We start from the raw sequence: 19520 nt of genomic DNA, 5'->3' as shown, positions 1-19520 counted from the left end.
CCAGTGCTCTGGGAGAGTTTATAGTCCTGAGAGTTGAACACTGGATGACTGACAGCTGTCCTTCATGACAACAGAAGCCACAGAAATCCTCCTCATCAAAAACATGACTTTGACCTCCGTCCTCATCTGGACTCTCCTCTGCTGCTGCTTCACAGGTAAAGTCCAGAGAATCAAACCGCTCTCCTCTATGAACATCCGTCCCTCTGAAATGAAGCCCACAAAACCACGACGCTGCTTTATGTTGTTGTCTCTGTGTCCTCAGAGTCCAGAGGCCAGGTCACAGTGACTCAGCCTGGAGCAGTGAGCTCTGCTCTGGGAGGCTCCGTCTCCATCAGATGTAGGACCAGTCAGAATGTTTATGGCTCTGACCGTTTAGCCTGGTACCAACAGAGAGATGGAGAAGCTCCTAAACTCCTCATTTACGCTGCTACTTATCGAGCATCAGGGATTCCAGGTCGTTTTACAGGCAGTGGATCAAACTCTGACTTCACTCTGACCATCAGTGGAGTCCAGACTGAAGATGCAGCAGTTTACTACTGTCAGAGTTATCATGAAATTGGGAGTCAGTATCTGTTCACACAGTGAAAAAGCGTCGTACAAAAACCTCCCTCAGTCAGACTGAACAGAAACTGAACTGACTGCTGCAGCTGGAAGCTACTGCAGAGACTGATACACTTCACTGAGGACACACACACACACACACACACACACACACACACATGCACATCTCATTCACTTTATTTAAAAGACTACACATTTCACTTATTCACTTCTAATTTGTACTTCTGGTCCCTTCCATCTTCTTGTTGTGGCGCTTTCAATCCTATCACATGATCTTCCTCAGCAGATGGAAATTCAATCACTGACAGCAGATCAAGTGTTTCAAATGAAGCATTCACAAACAAACAGAAGGGCAAACAATGAATATGAAGCTGTCAAAATAAGTGTGATATGAAGATCAAAGTCTTTAAAGCTTCAGTTGAACATCAGGATCAAGGCGTCTCCACAGCACAGCAGGTGATTGACAGTTCTGTGTAGCCTCTACTTGTTATCTGTTCTGGTTCTGACACAACATTAGAGGGCAGAGATGTGCATTAACTCCATTAGAACAAGCAGAAGAAGTTATTTTACTTTGTCTCAAATTCACTTTGTTATACAGAGCAGTAACAGTGGAGACCTGAAGAAGAAATTGTGTAAAATCTAAAATAAGAACTATGTGTTATCACCTTACGCTGACGACACTCTACACTTTGTTTCTAGTCCTCAAAACACTCTTCAGTATTTTAGATTAATGTAAACACTTTGATCTACTTTTATAAAAATGGCCTCCTTCCATTCTTCTTTCACACATTCTCATCACCAGTGAAGAGAAAATCTCTCTCTGACTTGAGTTATAATCCTGCTCCTTTGAAAATATAGGAAAAGGCACCTGTTGTTGGAATAAAGTCAACCATGAAAAGACGAATTCATCTGAAGAAAATGATCTTTATTGTTTTACAACATCAAAAGCAGCAGCATTATTAGAACGATGAAAATGTGAAGTTGCATAATGTTAAGTTTGTTTGAAGACAGAAAGAGAGAGAGACAGTGTCACAGAGTGCAGACTGAGAGCAGTAGCAGAGTAAAACCAGCAGCAGAGTCCCAGTGAGTCGGGTCAGGACTGGGAACACTGGTCTCTCCTCAGTGTCTCTGAGAGCGGAGCCTGGGAGCCCCGGGTGGCCTCGCAGGTCACAGAGCCCACCTTCCCCCACTGGTCTGCAGTTAGCCTCAGGGTGCTGCTCCAGCTGTAGTGGCCGTCCTTCTCCAGCACCCCGGGGCTCCTGCTCTCCTCCCAGCTGCTGCTGCTGCTGCTGCTGCCGTCCACCTTCCAGGCCAGACTCCAGTCTGAGGGGAAGCCCTTGTTGGCCAGGCACATGAGCGTGGCCTTCCCCTTCTCAACCTCCTCCCTGGAGGGGGGCAGCACCGTCAGGGTGGGACGGACATCACCTAGGAGACACCAATCAGCTTAGAGGACGGGGACCACACAGCTGTCAATCAACCACCAGACACTTGGACACCTTCACTGTGTGAGAGCTGATTTTCTCCTTTAAGGAGTTTCTGTCAGATGGTTTTTCTGCTCCACCAGTCACTCACTCACACATTGTTTCACTTCCCTTTAAGAAGCCTCTCATGCATCTCAGCACAGAGAGAATCATCATACAGGACGACCTGAAATATATCAAACTACACTGGAAATAAAAGGAGCACGTTTGGCAAAAGATCTCAACTATACATGACTTTAAAGTATTCAGTGGAAACTTGAATAAATACAGAAAATGAACTGACGACAATCAAATGTCCATGTACATTTAAATCATCATCAGCAAACAGTTGAAAAGATTTCCAAACAGGATTTGAGACAATATATGACACAATAAAGAGATCAGAGATTTTACACATGTTCAAATACCCGTCTTTATCTTCACTCTGTTCAGTTTTACTTGAGCACGTTTGAATTCATCATAACAACAGTTATCATTGTGGTGTAAAATGTAAAACTAATCCTGGTGATTAAAGTTTGATCTTTTCTCCACTTGAAGCTGTTTAAACTTCAGTGTGACAGGAATGTGTAAAGACAGTTTAGTAAAGCTGCTCTGAGTCAGCCTCCATGATAAAGGAGGAGAAATAAAGACATGAAGACTAAAAGTGTTCAAACAAGATATATTTATCTGCCTCCAACATCCAAAAAGTGGATTTAAAACATTACTTTACAATATTTTACTGAGTATTTGTGCAGAAACTTACTTCCAACATCCAGTCTGGTTCCTCCACCGAACGTGTACCACAGTGATACAAAGTCATTGAGCCGCCGTACAAAAACCTCTGACTGTAGAGAGACACGGCTCTCTGACTCTGACAGACTGAACTGAACCTACAAGCCCTCAAGATGCAACTTTACCATTAAAGATGGAAGTAATGATTGGTCCTCCGGATTAATATTTGATATTTATTACAATGAGTTTTTGAATTTATATTGTTGAAGTGAACTTTGTCTCTCAGTGCAAAATATTTCTGTAAAAATTATACATTAATATCGAAAGTCAACTAGTTTTCTGGCATGTTGAACATGAAGGAAGAACAACAGCTACTGAAGTAAAAGAGGTTTTTAAAGGTTTGACTTACTTCCAACATCCAGTCTGGTTCCTCCACCAAAAGTCCACCACAGTGATACAAAGTCATTGAGCCGCCGTACAAAAACCTCTGACTGTAGAGAGACACGGCTCTCTGACTCTGACACAAACAAACTCACCAAAATTAGATTCTGTTGCTCAAATTCTGTCAGATAAAATGAAAAGTGACAATAACACAGAGCCCCAGATTTACAGAATGTATGTTTTTATTACATATATATTCATTTAAAATCAAATCTATATTAATATTATATAACAACAAGACAAAACATTTTGAAACTAAATTTGTCCACGAGCATGAAGCCAGAATCATATAAAATGTGTATTAAATAATTTCTAATCAATAATCTGATAAAGTGATTGATCCATTGATTAACAGCATCATCAGAGTGATCCAAGTCCCTGTTGGAGTCAGTCAGAGCATTTCCATAGAGAGCCACTTTGCATCAGCAGCTCCATGCTCCAGTGCTCTGGGAGAGTTTATAGTCCTGAGAGTTGAACACTGGATGACTGACAGCTGTCCTTCATGACAACAGAAGCCACAGAAATCCTCCTCATCAAAAACATGACTTTGACCTCCGTCCTCATCTGGACTCTCCTCTGCTGCTGCTTCACAGGTAAAGTCCAGAGAATCAAACCGCTCTCCTCTATGAACATCCGTCCCTCTGAAATGAAGCCCACGAAACCACGACGCTGCTTTATGTTGTTGTCTCTGTGTCCTCAGAGTCCAGAGGCCAGGTCACAGTGACTCAGCCTGGAGCAGTGAGCTCTGCTCTGGGAGGCTCCGTCTCCATCAGATGTAGGACCAGTCAGAATGTTTATAATAACTTCGGATACCACTACTTAGCCTGGTACCAACAGAGAGATGGAGAAGCTCCTAAACTCCTCATTTACTATGCTAGCACTCGAGCATCAGGGATTCCAGGTCGTTTTACAGGCAGTGGATCAAACTCTGACTTCACTCTGACCATCAGTGGAGTCCAGACTGAAGATGCAGCAGTTTACTACTGTCAGAGTTATCACTATATCAACAGTCAGAATCTGTTCACACAGTGAAAAAGCGTCGTACAAAAACCTCCCTCAGTCAGACTGAACAGAAACTGAACTGACTGCTGCAGCTGGAAGCTACTGCAGAGACTGATACACTTCACTGAGGACACACACACACAGACACACACACACACACTATATGTATACATCAATATCTTTTAATGACAAGGATTTACAAGACATAAGTGTTCTGTATCTTCCATCAGGAAATGCATTAATTTGCAGACTTTGGAATCCACATATCATTAAAACATTAGGGTTTGAGAAACTGAGAAAGCGACAGGAAACAATCTTCAGGTTTTTGTTACCTTAACAACAACACTGTTGTCTTCACTCTGTTGTGCAGCAGTATTAATCCCATTCGGACTGTGCTGTCGCTGTTTCAGAGTTGAATAAATTATTTAATGGTGACATCTTCTGGTGTAAGAGTGACATTGCATATGTTTAAGGGAGCACAGATGATAATAGCAGCAAGACAGCAGTTTGGACATTAACTATTTTACCAGACCAGACCTTGTAGGACTTGGATACTTGAGTTCTACCAGCTATTCACTGATTATTGTTCTGCCTCTTTTTCATATGGTTTATGTCTGACCTCGTTAGCCTCAAAGTTCATGGTGACTCTGACACTGTGGCCATTTTATATATTTTAGGGTCTTCTTTTCAAAATAACAGCGGATTAAAGACAGCAAATACACAAACCAAAGTTATTTTCTTTTTGTCTCAAGTTTGATCTAATTCACTAAACTTTCTTGGAACTTTTGAATTGTATTTCTGTGATCATTTGTAGGAGCGCAATTATCAAGCCCATCCAGAGACACGGAGACACAACGACAAAATAACTAAAAGGGGAAGAAAGAAAAGGAATTTCAGTTTCTACAAAAATTACATTTTTGACTTTCACCAGTAACCACACCCAACAGAGATGTGATGGTGTACTGGCAGACCATGGGGCACTCCTCTACAGTAAAAAGTAGCTGCTGTTAGGTTCCTCTTTATTGTGTATGAATCAGGTATTCTTTTACGTTTACACATATGGTATGTAGTAAGGAATTTTAGCTTTTATATAAGTCATGTTCCATTAAAGTATCTGAAAGTATTCTGTCTATCATTATTTAAAACCACTAAAACAGCTGCAGTACTCACAGATGACAGTGAGGCTGAAGGGGGCGCCCTTCTCCATTTCCAGATGGGTGGCAGCCGCGCAGTCGATGGGACCAACCGGGTCTGAACTCAGAATACACTGACAGTCAGCGTACTGGACGTGGCTTCCTGCAGTGACAATAATAGAAAGTGAACAGAAGACAAATCAATGGAATGATTAAGAGAAAGAGATAATTAAGAGACTGAATTAATGAGATACAAATTATTCAATAAAAAGAGCCATAAATACTTTCTTGTTTGGTTCAGTCAAGTCCTTTGTTATTGCAGTCCAATCCATATTCAAAATCTCACCTCTTTAATAGCGAGTCGTGTGTCGTCGGCCATGATGGGTGCGGCGCCGTTGGTCCGGGAGAATTTGAGGAATGAGCCCTTGGCAGAGCAGGTGAGAAGCACAGTGCTGTTAAACACGTTGGCTCTGATGTACGGCTGTAGAAACAAGGTCACTTAAGAGGTGAAGTGGCTCTGAATGGTCCAATGCATGGTACTAACATTGCCAGGGTCAGTGGCTCTACTCTGACACTTTATACCCGTCCAAGAACAGTATATATGTAGGACACTATCAAGCTCTTTCCCTAAAATCAGTAGACGTTTGGCAGAAAGAGGCAGTGCTCCTTGTTGAAGAACACGCCCTTGTGAGAACCAATGCAGCCGTTTGTGTGCAATGACAAGACCTGACAAGCCTCGTTCAGCCTGACGGTGAATAGAAGAGGAACAACATGGGAATGTCTGTTCCTTATTATTATCATCCTTTATTGTATCCTCATCTTCATTCTCATCCTCCTCCATCATTTATCCTCATCATTTCTTCATCAACCTTGATCCCTCTCATCATCCTCAGCCATATCATCCTCTTCTAGTCTTCATCAATGCTCTTCATCCTCATTCATCCTGTTTCACACATCCTACCTTCCATTTTTTTTCAACCTCACCAACAACATTTATTGCACATCTTCATCCGTGTCATCGTATATCAAAGTTAATTAAAATGTTGACCTGATGATGGCGCTGGATTAAAAGTTAGGGATCACCAAAATGACTACAGTTCATCCTGATGGGGACGTCAATGTTTGTACCAAAGTTCAAAAAGCCAAACACGTCCTGACGTGATCATCATCACCATCATCAGTGACGTTGTGGGGGTGCAGCTGGACTCTCTGACGGTGGTGTCAGAGAGGAGGATGCTGTCTAAGCTGCAGGGCATCTTGGACAATGTTTCACATCCTCTCCATGACGTACTGGTCGGACACAAGAGCACCTTCAGTGGGAGACTCATTGCTCCCAAATGCACAACTGAGCGACACAGGAAATCATTCCTGCCTGTGGCCATCAGACTGTTTAACTCCTCTCTCTGAATGTCAGACACTCAGGAAGAGACTGGAATCCGTATCTGTATCTACCTCACCTGTTCATACACCACCTCACTATTTATTCAAATGTTTAAGTGCAATACATATATAGTCACACACTTTAGTGCAACACATACATACATATACATTGTTATTGTATATATTTTTACCTCATTTCACTTAAATACTGTAAATGTGTATATTTTGTATTTTCATTTCATTTTTCATTTCACCTCATTACACTTAAATACTGTAAATGTGTATATTTTGTATTTTGTATTTCTTATTTTTATATTTTGTACAAACTTTTAGTTCTAAATTATGCTACTTTCTACTCTTGAATGGGAGCACCGGTACTGTACAATTTCCCCCCGGGGATCAATAAAGTATTTCTGATTCTGATTCTGATTCTGACCAGTTTATTGAGATGGACCTGACAGACAGAGTGATCATCTGATCATTAACTGATCCATCAGGAGACACTGTGACTTGTCTGGACAAGTCCTGACAGACAGAAACACAACAACAGGCTTCTGACACACAAATGCTGGAAACTCTTACACGTGTTCCCGTAAACCCCTCCAAGAGAAGACGGCAGAGGTCTGGGGGGGGGGGGGGGCGTGGGTTTACCATAAATAATGTGGACGTCAGAGAGCTTCGTCAAGCTCTCTGCAACAACACCGGAAAGCACGCAAGTACGCCTTCAAATTAAGAGCCTTAAATACGTCACGTTAGAATAGAGACGTGACTGACAACAGATGTTTATATGAAAAGTCTGTTTTCGTTGTGAAAATCAATGCATTCTGAATACATGTACTGTGTGTTTGTATGTAAATATGTGTATTTGTTATTGGTTTAAGTACAATAATTGTGGGCCTTGTTATTGACAGTAAGAATTTGGTGAAATGCGTTTAAGAGATACTTGTACTTTACTTGAGCATATTCATGTTATGTTACTTTCTACTTTTACATTTCAGAGGAAGATATTGTACTTTTTACTCCACTACATTCATCTGACAGCAGTTTATTTATACACTTATTTATGTATCATAAATATTTCACACACAAACTGCACGAAATATGACTGTTATCGATTTATCACCCTAAAAGTATATGAAATAGTTGAAATTAGCATTAATGTATCTTTGATAATAGTCCAATAATAATCCAATATAATTATATACAAGATGATAATATTACACTGACAGGGGCCCTTTTGCCTGCATAATGAGTACTTTTACTTACATATTTGAAGCATGTTTTATTGTTAATACTTCTGTACTTTTAGTTAGGCAACATTCCTCATTTTACATTCCTCCACTGGTTTTCAGCTAGAGCTTTTGTTCTGAAACCAATGACCGGAAGCTACCTCAGTTCCTGTGCGGTACTTGACTCCAGTGCAGTTCATAAACAGCTGGAGCGGGGGGGGGGGGGAGCAGGGGGAGGGACTCGGACCTTCACACGGACTTTGTTGCTCGCGTTCACTCCGCACTGAAACTTATTAAACTTTTACTTTCCATCCTTTTTCTTTTTCCTCCACCGCTGAGATGTCGACCCCCGGGAACTCCCTGGCCGGGGAGGGGATGTACTCCCAGCTGATAGACGACGAGGGTCCATATGACGACTTCAACCGCAGGCCAGATGTTGGACTCGGCGGTAAGGACTCAGCACAGAGAACAACCTAAAGCAGTTTTTATGCGCTGAAGACACAATCTGAAAAATACTGACTATTATTTTTTGTTATTGTGATAATAATTATAAGGGCCGCCAGTTTTTTTTTATTATCGATTAATCTGATCATTCATTTCTCTATTAATTGATGAATTGTTTGGCCTACTGACTGTCAGAAAGCTATGCTGGCGTCTCCAAAACCCAAAGATGTTCAGTTCACTGTCACGTACGACAAAGAAAAGCAGCAAATCTTCACAATCTGTTGCTTGCTTAAAAATGACTAAACAATGAATTGATCATCACTTTATAGACTAATTGTTTCAGCTCTAAAGTTTACTTATAGATCACTTTACAAAACAAGTTTTACAGCATGAGAGGAGAACAGAAGAACACAATAATGCAACATGTGAAACTGTGGTCACAGGTTCCTAGAGCAGAAGGTGACGCCTTGAAATTGTACCTTTTGTCTAAAAAACAGCTGGTTGATTTTCTGTTTGTTCAACATGATTATGCCCTCAGCGAAGACGGTGAACATCATACCTCCTAAACATCAGCATTGTGAGCATGTTAGCATGCTGGTGCATTTATCTCAGAGCTAACTGTGTTAGTTTAGTAGTCATTTTTCAGGGCCCCATGTTTACACAGAAATGGGTCACTCAAAGAAATGGTGGAGGGTAAACGTGTGGCTCTATACAGTAAACAGGAAGTGATTTCAGACACAGTCTTGCCTTTGAGGAGGATGTACAGATGTTATAGTATAGCAGACAGTAATAATAGTATTCACTCAGTGTTCTCTGGCAGATAAGGCCTCTTGTACATGTTAGTATGTTCATCATGAATTAGTAAAATATCTAAAATGCAGTGAAATACTTTTTTCGTTAGGATCTTTATGTTATGGGTGAAAGTCTTAACGGGTTAACTGGGAATGTCCCTGCAGCACTTTTCCTCTTGACTGCACACAAACTGTCTTGCTTATCTTTTAACATCTGATTTATTGATTAAATGGCAGGAATTCAAATATATTGATCATGAACAAAACAGCCTGTCTCTGGCTGGTCTACTGCACCCCATAAATATCATGTCATATACGTCAATTCATATATTCCTACAACATTAATGATAATAATACTAAATCTGTGTGGGAATAAATGTCCCCCGCTGGTGATGGCTGCCTCACATCCCAACAGCCTTCACTTCTGTCTGCTTGATTTGATCATTGCAGTGCAGCCAGATTTCCTGCATCCCATAAACTCTCAGACACGTCTGATTTTCACAAGTCTGAACAGAGCAGAGGAGATTCCTTTGTGGATAAACAGGCTCTGCTTCAAGAAAATGTGTTTCATCAGTAAGTGTAAATACATTATATAGAGTTCTAGAGGCCACGAAATGTAAACACATAAGCCACATAAATAAACAATCTTCTAAAAGCAGATTCATGTACCGCAGCTGTTCATACAGGAGCACAGTGATATTAAACTCACTTTTCAGCTGACAGTCCTGTCAGAGCAGTGGAGGGTTGAGGGGTTACTGCAGGGCGTTTGTGTTTACAGCACTTCAGCTTACACTTTGTAAAGTGAAAATACCGTCCAGTCTTATGTCAGCGTATTGCTGCCAACATTTGCTCAGTTTCTTGTTAAATTTGATTAAGAAGTGATAATTGATTAGCAGAAGACATGAAAATTGAAGCACTGAAAAGGAAGAATAATTAGTTATTTTTGTATAATGTAAATAGTAATGAACCGAGAATAGACCCCTGTGGCACCCCACCACTGATGGTAAGAGGGCTCAGCACCATCAGCTGATTAACATCCATATTTAAAGGGCTCAATATTGTGGTTATTTAGCTTGAAGTACATCAGTATGCAGTATTCAGACACCTTGGTTTATTATATTAATCAACAATCTTCCCCCCTTGCCACCTCCAGCTCACCCAGTCTCCCCAGTCAGACTGATCCCCAGGCCGAGCGGCCCCGGGCCATACCGCTTCGCCACCATCTGCCTGGCTACGCTGTGTGCCGTCCTGCTGATCTCCATCATAGCCGTCACTGCACACTGTGAGTGCACACACTGTCAGATACTCATTTCTTGCATTTCCTTTTTTGCTTTGTGTATTAGTAAAGTAAATTAAAGTTAGAAAACTCTGTAGTAGTAGTATTTGGAGTAGCAATGTGCCAATTAAACAGGTGAAGACTGCCAGCTGACGTAAAAATAAAAAAATGCAGGTTTCAAAACTTTTAAAAAGGCTTCGCAAAAGTTTTGAGATATCAAATGCCATTATTGTGTTCTTCAATGAGGACAATTCAAACTGTTGAGAAAGATTGAACTTAACTCCACAGTTTATTGAGCCTTTTGTGTTAACCGGTAGTATCAGGTTTCATCTAGAACAAATAAAATGTCTACTTTTTTGTTCCATCTCTATGTTTTGTTCTGTTTTTTATCTCTCAATAATGACTAATATTGAATGTCCAGGTATTTACTTGTATGTTAGGGTTAGGGTTAGTAGTCAGACCATGCTAATGTTGGTTGTAAGAATGTCTCTGTTTTATCTATTTGAGAGCTAATGTGAAGATATCTTGAGCTTCTTTGGCAAATCTTACCAAGAAAACTGTATTTTTGTACTTGGAGGAACTAAAAATAGCCTTAAAAGCCATTAACATTTTGAAATAACTTATGTAGGCATCCTGTGCTTTGCTCTTTTCTGGTCTTAAAATTCTCCCACATGCACTGTTCACTGTTGATAATCTGGATGCACGGCCGGACATTTCGGGAGACAAAACAGGAAGATACAAAATAAATCCCACTACGTGACTGGTGCTCATCATGAGTCCACGCCGTGAAAACGAATTGAATTCAAACTTGCAGAATAAGCAGTTTCAAAAAAACCAAATGAGGATGCAGCGGTTTGTGCTTTGCAACACTGAAAGCAGCCACGTAATCCAATAGCATGCCTGTGTTTTTATACACATTTAGGACATGTACGTGTGCGTTCGTCGTGTTGAAACAGCCACACAGTCAGGAGGCTGAAAAGCTGCTTTCAATGGGCTCGTTGGCTGAACTGCTGCCAGCTGAGCCAGAGTGATTAAAGTTTAAAGTACAGACTTTCAGTGTTTTTTAAATGTGATAGTTGGGCTGTAGATGAATGAGCACACTTAGGCTAGAAAATAATTATTTTGTTTATTTAGATAATTATCGTGATTTCAGAGTAAAATGTCTACAATTGAAATGCAAAGTGGAATAGGACCGAGCAGTTCAGATGATGTGATGATGTACAGTGTGTGTGGTCGGGAGGAGAGTAAAGAAGTGCGTTATTATAGACTGTGTCTCATCAGAAGACTGGTGTCATTTGTATTCTGTTGCACTCTGTCCAAAAGAAGAACTAAAACAAAGAGAAAATACATTTTACATTATTTATCATTCGGACTTATTCTGGGTGTGTAGTTACGATACTTTCACTGTTTGATTCTGTCAGTTTATTGTGTCAGTGTGGCCCTCTTGTTCAATAAATTCAACATTCAGTTACCGCTAACACTCAAAAGTAAGATGGTGAACATACCTGCCACAATGTCAACGTCAGTGTGTTAGCACTGTGAGCGTGTTGCCCTGCTTAGCATTTAGCTTAAAGCACCAAATGACGAAGGATCCTGAACTTTTCTACTGTGCTTGTTTTGGTCCAAGACGTTCTTCATAAAGTGTCTGTTAACTTATTAGTCCGTCGTTCCATTTGTTCCACAGATAAGAACAAACCTCAGGGCGGCGGTGAAGCGACCTCAGAGATACAGAAGCAGACGCAGGATGCAAACGTGACGGCTCTGACCGCCTCCATCAGCAAACTGCTGCAGGAGAAAAAACAGCTGCAGAAAGAGAAAGACGAGCTGCTGGCCAAACTGGCTGCCAAGATGACCACTAAAGGTCGGGGTTATATATTTGTAAATGTGTGTGCTTTATGTCACACATTTGATTTTGAGACTTATGTTTCCTAATCTCTCGCTTTCTGTGTGCCATCAGCTCCCGACGTGATCAAACCGACAACGAAGGCGACGCCGGCCCCCATCGTCTGCCCCGCGGACTGGCTTCTCTTCAACAGCAGCTGTTACTTCATCTCCAGAAACACGAGGGATTGGCCGGAGAGCCAGTCGTACTGCCAGAGCCAAGGAGCTCACCTGGCCATCATCCACACGGCCGAGGAGCAGGTACAGTACGACAAGCTGCACGGTTAGACTTTCTTACTGACTAAAGGGTTTTACCTTGTAGATCCACTTCATTTACTTCTACTCTAGTTCAAAAGCAGCCCCAACTGTGTCAGAGAAAGTTACTTAACACTGAAGTTATACGTTGATACAGTGTGAACACATTTCCTTTGTGTGTGCGTTTTCCTCTCAGACGTTTCTGTGGGATCATCTTCCCAGAGGCCACTGGAACGCCTACTGGTTTGGGATCAGTGATGAGCACACGGAGGATCAGTGGAAATGGGTGGATGGCACCCCGCTGGTCGGAGGGTAGGTTCACTTCTTCCTCAACTCATCTGCCTCCTCACATGTTCAGAACCACACTGCACAGCTGACGTCCCGTCCTGTCTGGCCTCTGTTCCAGCTTCGGTTACTAAATGCAATCTGTCATTCGGCATTTCTTTCATCTGTCTTTCTACAATTACTTACAGAAAAGTGCAGCAACCTGAATACTTACTTCCACCAACAGAGTCAAATTGTTATCTACAAGTAAATAACAGCTTGACTCTGCTGGTGGATAAATCGAGTAACAAGCTTTGAAACGATCAACAGAGTTCATTTCTGCCCAAACTGTGGATCCAGACTGTCCGTCAAACACACACACTTGGACAAACACCCACAGACAGACTGACTGACCATTGGACTTTCACCTCTGTTGAATATTGACCTGGTTTTGTCCTGCGAGCTGCACAGTGACGGCTGTTAGCCTGGTTTACACTAAACATGGCCAAACGGAGAGAGTCAGGCGGCCAGAGGGAAGATGCAGCCAGCGGAGGGAAAAGAGGAACTAGACGAGGCGAATAGGAAATATTAAGTGCAGTCTTCAACCCAATACTTCCTGTTTCACTGGGAAGTTATCCAGTGGGGGAAGAAACATTTTTTGGAGGGCTGGAACCAAAAAGAGAACTGAAGTTCCTGGACTCTGGAAAAGTATAGTGTTTAAAACTATAGTCAGTTTGAAGCCAATCTGATCCTTTTTAGCCACACTGATGGCTGCATGCATGGCTCGACGTGCTCCATCAGAAGTGCAACTAGGATGAACTGACAAGGGAACAAAATGTGCGTGTAGAGAGTGAAAAAGAGGGAAAGTTTGAGGGCACCTGGAAGGAAAATGGCAACGAGTGGGCCTGGAGAATCATGTGATCTGAAAATGTACATCATTTTTAAACAATATTACATACTTTTTCACCAAATACCTGCAAAACTCTCAGTTGTACTTTGTGTTTAGTGTTAATTAGCAAATGCTGACACGCTAACACAAGATGGTGATCATGGTAAACAATATACCTGCTAAACATCAGCACGTTAGCATTGTCATTCTATCAAAGGAAATAACCCACTTTGACTAGCTGTGTTTTATGCACCACTCAAATGTAAATTGACGGAGTGTGGATGATAAGTGCAGAAACAATGAATAGGACAGAGTCGGTGAAGAGTTAAAGGTTCTAGATGTTCCAGATGTGAGATAACAGCTGGATGGAGGCCAGGATCACGTGTGCCTGCAAACAGCAGCTCTGAGCAGCGTTATGCAACTGCTGTTAAACTGCTGCAGGGCGCTGCACTGCAGGTGACCCCGACCTCCGACCTCTGATGAAAAACAGATGTGTCAGAGCCAAAGACTGAGCTGTGGAAAGATGCATTCTGCTTTAAAGTCAGGTCATCTCCATCTTCTAGTTTATATACATGGTAATATTTTCTCATCTGTGTTTGATTTTTTTCCTTCAAAGTTTCTTCCCCATCTTATGCCAACTCAACAGATTTCTAATAACCATCTGATTTCTCTTCCTCATTTTGAAGTATTTCTTCATGACTACCCTTTTGTCATTCCTCTTTTGCTCCCTGCGTTCCTTCCCTTCCTCTTTTCCTGCTGAGATGTTTCTTATTTTTTCCTCATGTTGTTTTGGCTCGACTCTGCTCAGCTGTTGCCGGTGATTTGACATTTACGAAGTATTTCACCTTTAACCTCTTTACACCGTCTGCAACTTTTATGTTTATCTTCTGCTTTTCAGGCGTGTGTTGAAATCTCTTATTGCTGCCGCCTGATCAAATGAATCATTGCTGGCGTGCTGTCTGACAGTCAGAGACTCGAACGTGTTATGAGATTGTCAATGAAAGTTCAAAGTAGAAGACGTCTGTTCTAATTACCAATATATAAAATATATCAATAACTTAATTCAGGGCGCAGTATAGGTATTGGTTTATTTTTGGAACTATTTGAGGTGACCAACAATAACCTGGTTTCTTGTGTCAGTGTTTAAATGAGTGTCCCGTCAGTAGAGGGACACTAAACACAAAGTACATCTGAGGCTGATAGGAGTGTATTTGGTTTTGCAGGTATTTGAACCTGAAATGTTTAAAGGATGATGCTGCAGTCACCTAAGTTATTACAGTTCCTCCTGAGGGGAACGTGAATGCCAAATCTTCTGACAGATACATAAAGTGACTGTAATTTTCCTGCATAAAAATAAAATGATGCTCGAGGTAAAGTCAGGAGATCATCACAGTCATTAGTATACATCCTGTGGGGACCATGAATGTCTCAGACCTGTTGGTCTGTGACAGGAAGTGAACTGGAGTCCACCACCCAGACCCCCACATCTTCACATTGCTCTATAAACGGCACACTGCTTCCATTGGCAGTGGATGTAAATCATGAGCTGCATAATGATCCATTATGACACTAAAGCGTTTATGTTTATGGATGACTTTAAAGACGTTGTTGCTTTCTTAGTTTTTGGGAAGTCGGCGAGCCCAACAACCACATTGACGAGGACTGTGGCTACATTGTGAAAACACGAGTGATGGAGCGAGTGCCGATCCGGAGCTGGTACGACGCCCCCTGCAGCATGAACTGGCCCTTCATCTGTGAGAAAGAGATGGGCGCTGGTCCCAGCACCGCCATACCACACTGAGAAACACCGATCATCAGCAGTTTGTCAGGTTTTCACAAACTGCTGCACGAACTTTCTCTTCCCCTTAAAACCTGAGATCGAGAAGGCTCACCTCTTACAGAATGAACACGAGATTAACCTTTTCCTGAAATGAATATATGGTATTTTGGACAAAAGCTTGGATGGCGCACTTTGTCCTGAGCCCTGGACACAAGCAAGATTAAAAGTGTTATTAACATGGGTTTACAGTGCAAAGGAAGTTAAAGGTAGCTGTACTCTGAAGCAGTGGATTCCTTATAGTGTTTTTGACCTTTACATATTCCTCATGTAACTGCCAGTATAATGAATATCAGCACCTTTATGAGATTATAAGGGTGAAAAAGACATTTAAATTGTAGAATCATTGAAGGAAATCTTAATGACTAAATAGCATCGGTTAGGTTAATCAGTATAAACTGCATGAATACTACTAACTCTGACACACACATTTCTCCATGTATATATAAGTAACACAAAGTAATACCTACATTTACAATAGACTGGCAGTTCATTTTGATATATTTCATGACCCCTGAAACTGTTATTGGAAGTTATTTTACAGCTTTTACAGCTAATTACATGTTTGATTATGATTGAGCTGCACTTTTCTTTGCAACTGATTTTCACGTAACTTAAGTCCTCACTAGCTAAGACATTGCCTAAGTTTTAATAGTGCAGCCCGATGTAGTAAATCACTAGAAACTACTTCTTAGTAAATCGTTGCTACTCAGGAGAAACTTTATGGATTTACAATTAGCTGGTGCAACGCAATCCTCTTCTCCTTTAAGGGAAATAAACTTAATTTATGTCAAGTCAACATTTGATATACTCCCTCTATTATGAAAAACACGTTGATACGAGTAACCAATCACCATATTATAGTTTCAATAATTACCCGCGTGTCCTGGATTGTATAACTACATAGAAAGTCTGTGTGTTGGAGGAGGTCAGTGGTTGTTTCTGAAGCCTTGCAGGAGGATTTTGGTGCTTCTAGAGCTTCATGCGACCAAAGGTGTTATAGAGTTGTGGCGCTGCAGTGAATCAGTGCCTTTTATCACATGAATATCATATTTTTAAACAATTCTATTTTAGAATTTATAGATCAGGGATTCAAGATAACTATTAATGTTTTCATTGATTTATGTAAAATTGGGCTTTTTAGCAACGAATAGTGTTTCTATCAGATTTATATTCACTGTACATAACGCAAGTGTCATGATGTTAATTATGCGTGAGTATGATGTGTTAGTGATGTCACCGCCTCAGTAAGAATGATCAATATGATGTCAAAGATTTCATATTGTTTTAGTCACTCAGTTGATTGAGTCGTATTAAATGCAACACAAATCAAAATGAAATGATGCATCAATGTGTCCTGTGGATCTTGTAAATGATTAATAAAGATAATTGTTTTGTATCTTAAAGTCTCACCTTACTTGTATGTGTTTTATCTTCTTAAAGCTGCTCTAATCAATATTTTATGTAAACTAATGTGTCTAATGTGAAAGATATCGCTAGTAGTGGCAAAACCTGAGAATGTGAGTATTTTAGCATCTTTCATCTCTTTAACGTTTCGATTCAGTCTCACCGCTCTCATCAGCGTCGCTTCCAGCTGCAGCAGACGAACAAAGTTAGATATTTTTCTCAGGAGTTGGTGGAGACCAAAGTGAATATTGAAGTTAGATTCATCTGGAGGACGAAAGCACGACTCCAGATGCCTGTTAATGTTGTTCTGTGTCTACTGGATGCGTGATTGAGCTACTGTTTGCTAACAAATTCACCAAATCAACAATATAAATTGACAACAATTGTTGTTGTTGTTGTTGTTGTTGTTGTTGTTGCCCAGCAGATGGCACTACTAACACAAGCAACCTACAGTCAGTGTGTTGACAGGAGTCTTCAGACCACATTTAAAAATAGGAGCGTTGAAGAGCAACTGCTGCTTCATTTGTAGATGAGAAAGTTTCAGTTTTAAAAGTAGAAAACTACACACAAAAACAGGGACACCAGACTTAAAAAGGGATTGAGTTAGGCTTTGATGCATTTTAATAAAAACCTTCTGATGAACTCTTCTCCATCTACTGCGCAGCAGATGAAGAAATGCATTTACATTACATTATAGCTGGAATTTATCTTCCAAAATCTAAATGTGTACTTTGACCTATACTAAGTTCCCCTTAGGAAGTTCTGAGATTTCTATTAAACATTTTCAACAATTAAATGTCTTATTCAAAGAAGGAAATTCATATACAAATACCCAGAAGAAGTACAAAAATACACAAAGTAAAACTAACTTTTCAACTTTTAGCTTTCCCCCCCTTATCAATTAGACCAGCTGCATAAAGCTGTTTTTTTCTTTCACATATACAAAACCCAAAGTCCCAAATCTCCCCATTTCATCTCGTCCTCTCTGGGCTGAAAGGCCGACCCTCTTTCTTCCATGTCATCTCGTCCACTTCCTGTCTCGGCAAAGTGGGCTCAGAGCGTCCCTGAATGAAGAAGCTAAAGGTGGAGGTGGAGGGGGGGGGGTATTTGCTGAGTGCATGGTTTGTACTCCAGCTTCTCTCCTGAGCTCGTTACCACAGGGAGTTATCAGGAAGTCAGCTAGCCCTCTTCTGTCACACTTCATTAGGATTAAAGGCCGACATTTACTGAGAGACACACAGGCTGTGTGATAATGTCCCATCAAGTCAAACAACCAACCAATGAGACAGAAAGACAGATTTAAAGTTTCGGTACGCTGCAAAAATATAAGAAGCACAAACAACACATCTGATAGTATGATAGAGGGACGACATGAGCAGAAAGTGCAGAAAAAACAGCACTGAGGAATTCATCTAGTAGCTGTCATCAGACAAACTGTCTCCAGTAGATATCCCTTCTCTGAAGAAGAATATCTTTTTTTTCATGCATCAAATTAAAAAACAGAATTTACATTAATGGAAAGAAATTACAATGTACAGAATTTCTTCTTTGTGTTTCCACAGACTGCGTTTCCTTGCTGAGCTGCAGCGCAGGGATGGTCACACCAAAGGGGAATTTTATCCTAAAAAGACTCAAACTGGAAAATACACACTTGATTTGTCAAAGTCAGACTGCTGAAGCCACATAACTGTGAAAGATTGATTTATCTAAAGGCGGGGACACGCGTTGCGACTGTTGAGGCGATCGTGAATGCGATTTGTGCGTGACGACTGATCGGACCACGTTGGACCGGGTCTGTTCCAGTCTGGGCCAGTTGGTGTTGACGGTCAGCAGATTAAATCACATAGTGTGTGATATGTGAAGAGTCTGAAGTCTTCAGATCCGGTCGCTGCCAGTCGTTCTCAGAAATATATTTTTAATGTTGTTTGATGTTTGCGTCTGACGTACTGATAAAACAAACAAACAAAAAACAGCTTTACCTGAAGTTAGCTTCAGTCCAGTTCCCTCTGTAGGCTGTACAGTCCTACAGGTGGTCACTCCAGTCTTTCTCTTCCACTGAAACCACTTTAGAAAGGGATCCATTAATGGTGAGATGAGGCTGCATAATCCCTGAATTCATTTTAATGACAGAAAATGATAAAAACATAGTCAAGTGGGGAAGCATCCTGGCGAAGAGTGCGAGGATGTGGAGATGTTGGTTTAAATCCCAGGAGAGTAAAATAAGACTGGTTGATTGATTCATTGAAAATAAAAACTACGTTGTGTTAAAGAGGACATTTCATGTGAGTGGATGACAGTGTTACGAGTCTTTTGGGGACATAGAAGTCACAGCTGGTACTTTGACAAGATAGCTGTGTTCGTCGATTGTTTGGTTTCCTGGAAACTGAAGAAGAGGAGGCAGAAATACATAAGACAGACTGACTTATGCTGGCTTTGGTATTGCTTTTGAAGAAGAGGAAGAAGAAGAAAGAAAGTGGAGCGCGTATCTTTACCTTCACACACATAAATGTACTCAAACTACATGCACAGAAGCACAAA

The 19520-nt window shown here is 41.0% G+C and overlaps 1 protein-coding gene, 1 long non-coding RNA gene and 1 gene segment (V, D, J or C); 1 reads left to right on the top strand and 2 right to left on the bottom strand.

Moving 5' to 3' along the window:
• Positions 1 to 1517: 1517 nt before the first annotated feature.
• On the bottom strand, positions 1518 to 3171 carry LOC139299291 (Ig kappa-b4 chain C region-like). The segment is given in 3 exon segments: positions 1518 to 1986; positions 2785 to 2911; positions 3163 to 3171. Coding segments are annotated over 3 exon segments (468 nt in total).
• A 1191-nt stretch (positions 3172 to 4362) lies between these two features.
• On the bottom strand, positions 4363 to 5942 carry LOC139299397 (uncharacterized). The gene is made up of 3 exons (XR_011598778.1): positions 5676 to 5942; positions 5367 to 5492; positions 4363 to 5062 (listed from the first exon to the last, which is right to left on the bottom strand). It is a non-coding gene; the product is annotated as an uncharacterized lncRNA (long non-coding RNA).
• Positions 5943 to 8234: 2292 nt separating this feature from the next.
• Positions 8235 to 16974, top strand: LOC139298975 (CD209 antigen-like protein E). Its single transcript, XM_070921807.1, has 6 exons — positions 8235 to 8386; positions 10327 to 10455; positions 12134 to 12310; positions 12407 to 12591; positions 12782 to 12897; positions 15359 to 16974. Exons 1-6 carry the CDS (start codon positions 8278 to 8280, stop codon positions 15537 to 15539), a joined length of 897 nt encoding a protein of 298 aa, XP_070777908.1. The 5' UTR covers positions 8235 to 8277; the 3' UTR covers positions 15540 to 16974.
• Positions 16975 to 19520: the final 2546 nt, after the last annotated feature.

This window comes from Enoplosus armatus, chromosome 16, assembly GCF_043641665.1.
Source record: "Enoplosus armatus isolate fEnoArm2 chromosome 16, fEnoArm2.hap1, whole genome shotgun sequence".
In the NCBI taxonomy this organism is placed as follows: Eukaryota; Metazoa; Chordata; class Actinopteri; order Centrarchiformes; family Enoplosidae; genus Enoplosus; species Enoplosus armatus.
The sequence above is the reverse complement of the archived record's forward strand: the minus strand, read 5'-3'. Positions and strand labels throughout refer to the sequence as shown.

Excerpts from the sequence above, each read along its gene's own strand:
- LOC139298975 (XM_070921807.1), top strand. The coding sequence starts at position 8,278 with ATGTCGACCCCCGGGAACTCCCTGGCCGGGGAGGGGATGTACTCCCAG. Across the intron at positions 10,456-12,133 it reads CATAGCCGTCACTGCACACT|ATAAGAACAAACCTCAGGGC; the intron begins GTGAGTGCACAC and ends TTTGTTCCACAG. Across the intron at positions 12,898-15,358 it reads GGCACCCCGCTGGTCGGAGG|TTTTTGGGAAGTCGGCGAGC; the intron begins GTAGGTTCACTT and ends TTGCTTTCTTAG.